This window comes from Carlito syrichta, unplaced genomic scaffold, assembly GCF_000164805.1.
Source record: "Carlito syrichta isolate Samal-C Ts95f unplaced genomic scaffold, Tarsius_syrichta-2.0.1 Scaffold104783, whole genome shotgun sequence".
Lineage (NCBI taxonomy): Eukaryota > Metazoa > Chordata > Mammalia > Primates > Tarsiidae > Carlito > Carlito syrichta.
The window spans coordinates 61,904-67,898 of record NW_007048879.1 but is presented as its reverse complement, the minus strand read 5'-3'; the positions used below and the strand labels follow the sequence as shown (position 1 = coordinate 67,898).

The 5,995-nt window shown below is 53.4% G+C and overlaps 1 protein-coding gene across 1 annotated transcript in view; it reads left to right on the top strand.

Annotated features, from left to right (window-relative positions):
• Positions 1 to 5,817: 5,817 nt before the first annotated feature.
• Positions 5,818 to 5,995, top strand: part of NES (nestin) — an 8,773-nt gene continuing 8,595 nt past the window's right edge. The window contains exon 1 of the mRNA XM_021716309.1: positions 5,818 to 5,993. Within this exon, the coding sequence (XP_021571984.1) occupies positions 5,818 to 5,993 (176 nt within the window). The remainder of the gene's footprint in view (positions 5,994 to 5,995) is intronic.

The window sequence follows — 5,995 nt, the reverse complement described above, 5'->3', positions numbered from 1 at the left end:
GAGGATCACTGGAGCCCAACAGGTCGAGGCTGCAGTGGCCGGGAGTGACCACTGCACTCCAGTCTGGGCAACAGAGTGAGATTCCAACTCAAAAAAAAAAAAAAAAAAAAGAAAAAGACTCCCAACTCTTCTTCCCTAGACATGCCCTACTTCTCAGCTGGTCTTTACTGTCTTCTTTTTTTTTCCTCCCCAAAACAATGTCTAGTCCATGCAGAAGAGATGGAAATGATGACTTCATCTCCATTTACAATGTCCTAATATTATTTTATCCTATATGTACAACTGCTCATGTTACTGTGAAACTGTAGCAGAAAAAGGGAAGCGCCCTCCCCCCTTTATGTTGTTGATTTTTTGAAACCAAAGCAGAATTTTACATTTATTCTTTTTTTGAGTTGGAGTCTCACTCTGCCGCCCAGACTGGAGTGCAGTGGCCGCTCCCGGCCATTGCAGCCTCGACCTGCTGGGCTCCAGCGATCCTTCCGCCTCAGCCTTCCGAGTAGCTGGAATTACAGGCACGCACTACCATGCCCAGCTGATTTTTTAAAATTTATTGTAGAGATGAGGTCTCGCCAAGTTACCCAGGCGAGTCTTGAACCCACAGGCTTAGGCAATCCACTCACCTCAGCCTCCCAAAGCGCAGGATTACAGGCTGAGCCACCGAGCCCGGCTAGAGTCAGAGTCTTATTCTGTTGTCCAGGCTGGAGTGCATTGGCATGATCATGGCCACCGCAGTCTCGACCTGCTGGGCTCTGGTGATACTTCCACCTCAACCTCTGGAGTAACTGGAAACACAGAGCTGTGCCACCACACCCAGATATTTATTTATTTATTTATTGTAGAGGCAAGTTCTCACCAAGTTGCCCAGGCTGGTCTCGAACCCTTGGACTTAGGCAATCCTCTTGCTTTGGCCTCCCAAAGTACTGGGATTACAGGCATGAGTCACCATGCTTGGCTTCATTCAAGTCTTTAATAAAATTTCGTTTGGCTCATGCTTGAGCCCAGGAGATCAAGACCAGCCTGGGCAACACAGCAAGACCTTGTCTCTGCACAAAAAAAAAAAAAAATTTTTTTAATTAGTCAGGTGTGATGGCGCATACCTGTAATCCCAGCTACTTTGGAGGCTGAGGCGGAAAGATCACCTGAACTCAGGAGGTCAAGGCTACAGTAAGCTGTGATCATGTCACTGCCCTCCAGCCTGGGTGACAGAGTAAGACTCTGGACTCAAAAGAAAAAAATTGTTTTTTTAAAACAGAAACAGAATCTTGCTATGTTGCCCAGGCTGGTCTCAAACTCCTGGGCTCAACTGATCCTCCCGACTCTACCTCCCAAAGTGCTGGGATTACAGGCTTGTGCCACCATGCCCAGCCTTTAATAAAAAACTTTTAATAGTCAGAACCAAGGACAGAAGTCCCTCGGGCAACTCACAGTGTGGCCGGATTTTACAGAGAGAGACGCCACACTGAGACTAGTTTACCAGGAAGCAGTGTTTATTCGTGCCAACATGGGCTCAGCGGATTTACATCCAAAGGCTGAGCCCCAAGCACAAGGTGGCATTGCTTTTTATGCATGTTTAGTTTCTTTCTCCCCCTGATAAGGTTTACATATAAGTAACATACATTTAATTGGGTATTTCACAGCTCAAGGTTGCAGTGGAGTTACACATGCGCACTGCTGACTGGGGGCTACATTCCTTTCTAACAAAAATCTTCCAAGAAAGTTCTTACCATATGGTGCTAGAAGGACTCTTTCATTATTCTGGGAAGGCTTTTATTTATTTATTTATTTGAGTTGGAGTCTCACTCTGTTGCCCAGACTGGAGTGCAGTGGCCGCTCCCAGCCACCGCAGTCTCGACCTGCTGGGCTCCGGCGATCCTTCCGCTTCAGCCTTCCAAGTAGCCGGAATTACAGGCGTGTGCTACCACGCCCGGCTGATTTTTTGATTTATTGTAGAGATGAGGTTTTGCCGCCCAGGCGGGTCTCGAACCCACGGGCTCAGGCAATCCACTCACCTCGGCCTCCCAAAGGCACAGGATTACAGGCTGAGCCGCCGAGCCCGGCTTCTGGGAAGGCTTTTATCTCACTGCACTAAGAGGGCCCCTTCTCTATCCTGGAAAGGCCTTCATTTTATTAGGCTGGGGGGGGGCTCCCTGCCTCCACAGAACCTCCTCAGCTTGTTCATGGGCATCCGAGATGCCTGCTGGAGTGACTTTGACACTGGTACCCACTGTGGTGTCACATAGCCCATAGGTCCTGGCTCCAGAGACATGATGAGAGGTGCAGCCAAAGGCCCACAAAAATCCGGGTAATGAATGCCCTGCCAGGGAAAGAGGCCCACCCTGTTCTCCCGAGTGCCTGCCAACCCCAAGTAAGGGCCTCAGTTTCACTCAGTGCTTCAAAGATCAGTTATCTGTTTAGAATCTGGTGAGCACAGAAGTCAGCCCCACAGGCTGGGGGAACCGGAACTTGTCTTCTCCTGTCTTGAAAACAACACCACACTTTGCCCCAGAGTTCTTAGCCATCTCTGCTCTCCACGGCTCCCCAGACTCCCTAAGAGTGGTTCAGGGGAGATTTCCTCTAGCTTAATGGCTTTCATTGTGATGGTCCTCAAAAATGGCTTTGTACAAAGACCTCCCCACACCTGGCTTCATTGGATTCTCAGAACAAACTTAAGGGGATGGGTATGTGATGACCGCCTTTACCAAACAGGTAAACTGAATCTTTCTTAGAGAAGTTATGTAACTTGTCCAAAGTCATTTGGCTAGAAAACGCAAGAGTCGAAGCCACTGCTCTGTGCATGAGTCACAGAACCAAGTGTCTCCTCTCCGGGTGAGGGTGAGGGGCTCAGCTGTCCAAGGGGCCCCCGAAGGATCCCAGGGGATCTCAAATATTCAGCATCCCTCTCCTCCCAGCCAGGAAGTGAAAGAGAGAACGAAATTCCAAGCCAGCTCTCCTGACGCCCCCAGTCCAAACCGAACGCAGCATTTGGGAGGGGACGTGAGGGTGGCGAAGTCAACGTCCCAGATGCCCCGCTGCCCGACTCTCAATCAAGCCCCTCGCGGCCACGTCGCTGGCCCCTCCCTGGCCGCCATTTCCAAAGCCCCTTAGGCCTAGGGACAGGGAGGGGGTGGAGCCAGACTCCTCAAGCGGCGGGCTCTCGGGGGAATGGCTTCCAGGTCTCTGACGCTGCTGTACACTCGACCCAGAAAGCCCCCTGCATCCTCTGCGCCCCCCCAGCTCTTGGTCCCCAGCACCTTGGGCTGATTAAGTATTGTGACCTTCTTACTACGTTTACTTCCACCATCAGACAACGCACTCCATTGCTGCTGGCCTCCCATCAGCAAACCATGAGCATTTCCAGGGCTGGGCCGGAGCACCACCGTCTCGCGGGCTGACACGCCGTAGGTGCCCAGTCCACACGTGAACTAAACTGACTTGACGCGAGCAGACATTCCCTCCTCAAAGACCCCCTCTGTCTCATCATCCCCGAGTCTCTCCCCTTGACTCTCCGTACCCCAAATCCTACCTGTCCAGCTCAAGGATGCCCCCCCCCCCGAAAGCCTTCCCTACTTCTCCCACCTTTGGTGAGCGCTCAGCTCCGCTCCCGAAAAGGCCGTTTTGCAGATGAAGCCAGAAAATGCAAGTCAAATGTTAGAACAGGATTTGGAACGTTACAAAGGCTCCGTAAACTTGGGCCCGTCGTTGAGAAAACAAGAGCTGCGTCTCGGATGGGCTTCCTCGTGGGGACTCGATCTGTGCGCCACCAGGGGGCGCCCTCCACCCAAAAAAAATCTCTGGCGGGGATAGGAGGGGGCGCCTTCCTGGAGCTGGAGGACTTCCTACGGTGGGTGGGTGAACCCCCGTAGTCACGTGGAAGAGCTGTGGGAAGGACGGAGGGTGGAGGGGAAACCATCCCCGAGCCCATGACACCCCCTCGCCTGGCTGGATACTCGGGTGTGCGGGTCCCAATATGGGGGGGGGTGTGCGCGCGCGCCAGTCTCTCTGTCGCCCAGGATGGAGTGCAGTGGCTGTGATCATGGCTCGCCGCAGACTCGACCTTCGGGGCTCAGGCGATCCTTCCACCTCAGCCTCCTGAGTAGCTGGGACTACAGGCGCGTGCCACCAGCTTGTCTATAGATGGGGGGGGGGGGTGCCACAAAGAAATGTATACACACTTTAAGAGAAGTCAGCGGTGTATTACTTGTATTTAATTAATTAATTATTTTTTTTTGAGTTGGAGTCTCATGCTGTCGTCCAGGCTGGAGTGCTGTGGCACAATCACGGCCACCCCGGTGTCGACCCGCTGGGCCACGCCCGGCTAATGTTTGATTTATTGTAGAGATGAGGTCTCACTCACTTGCCTGGGCTCCCCTCGAACCCGCAGGCTCGGGCAATCCACTCGCCTTGGCCTCCCAAAATGCTGGGATTATAGGTGTATGGCTTTTAGTGCACTGTAAGTGTCTAGACGCTGATGGTAACCACTCTGGGCACCTCTTGTAATCGCAGTAGTCAAACGTGGTTTGTGTTCATCTTTTGTTACCAGGATGTGTTTAGTATTACAATTTTAACACAGTTTTTTCCTTTCTTTTTGAGTTGGAGTCTCACTCCGTCACCCAGACTGGAGTGCAGTGGCGGCTCCCGGCCACCGCAGCCTCCACCTGCTGGGCTCCCGCGATCCTTCCGCCTCAGCCTTCCCAGTAGCCAGAACTACAGGCTCGCGCTACCACGCCCGGCTGATTTTTTGATTTATTGTAGAGATGAGGTCTCGCTGCCCAGGCGGGTCTTGAACCCGCGGGCTCAGGCAATCCACTCACCTCAGCCTCCCAAAGGCGCGGGATTACAGGCTGAGCCACCGAGTCCAGCTAGTTTTTTCCTTTCTTAAAATGTGTGTCTTTTGTTGGCAACCTCTGAATGTATATGTACACATATACTCTACATGTGTATAGTGTGTATATGTGTGCATATATGTAGTGTGTATGTGTGTATGTATGCATGTATATATACATACAGTTTTTTTGGTAGAGCCGAGGTCTCACTATGTTGCCCAGACTTGTCTCGAACTCCTGAGCTCAAGCGATTCTCTCCCCCGGCTTCCCAAAGTGCTGGAATTACAAGCGGAGCCACCGCGACCAGCCCGGATATCAGATATTTGTTCTTGTTTTCCGGCAGTGTCTCCCAGCTTCTCTCTGCAATGCTGTGTCCCTTCAGTATTGCAGAGAGTGAAAATTTGTTACTTACAAAAAACCATGGCTACATCCAACCTTTCAGCAGCCCAAGAGATTTCCAGCACTGCGCCCATTTTATCGATGAGGAAACTGAGTCTCAGGAGAATTCATGAGTGGCAGCTTGCTTGGGTGCGCTGAGTAACTGAGACTCGAACCCCCTCCAGGCCGGATCCTCCGGGCATCCCTTCCACGGGCTGAGTCCTGTTCATCACCGGCTGTTGTGAGGGTTATGACCCTTCCTCTCCGCCCCCTCCCTCAGAAAGCCGCCGCATCAGGTCGGATTCTTCAGGGCACGGCCCCTCCTTTGGCGCCACTCTCCAGCCCCCTGGGGACGCAGGGGGAAAGGCCGCCGCCGTTTCTCTGAGCTCTAAGGGGTTAAGGCCGGGGTCCCGCCCCTTTTCCCGCCCGGCTGGCGGGAGTATGAATAGTCCCGCTCCCACTCCCGACTCTCAGACGCTCGGGCTACTCCCCGCCCCGCCCCGCCCTGTCATTGTCCCCGGCGGTCTCTTTTCCCTTTCGTCCTAAAGGCTCCGAGAGCCGCTCCCTTCTCCCGGTGGCCCGCGTCTGTCCACCCTCAGTGGGTCAGGCGAGCAGGATGGAGGGCTGCATGGGGGAGGAATCCTTTCAGATGTGGGAGCTCAACAGGCGCCTGGAGGCCTACCTGGCCCGGGTCAAAGCGCTAGAGGAGCAGAACGAGCAGCTCAGCGCGGAGCTCGGGGGGCTCCGGGCGCAATCCGGGGACGCTTCCTGGCGGGCGCGTGCCGACGACGAGC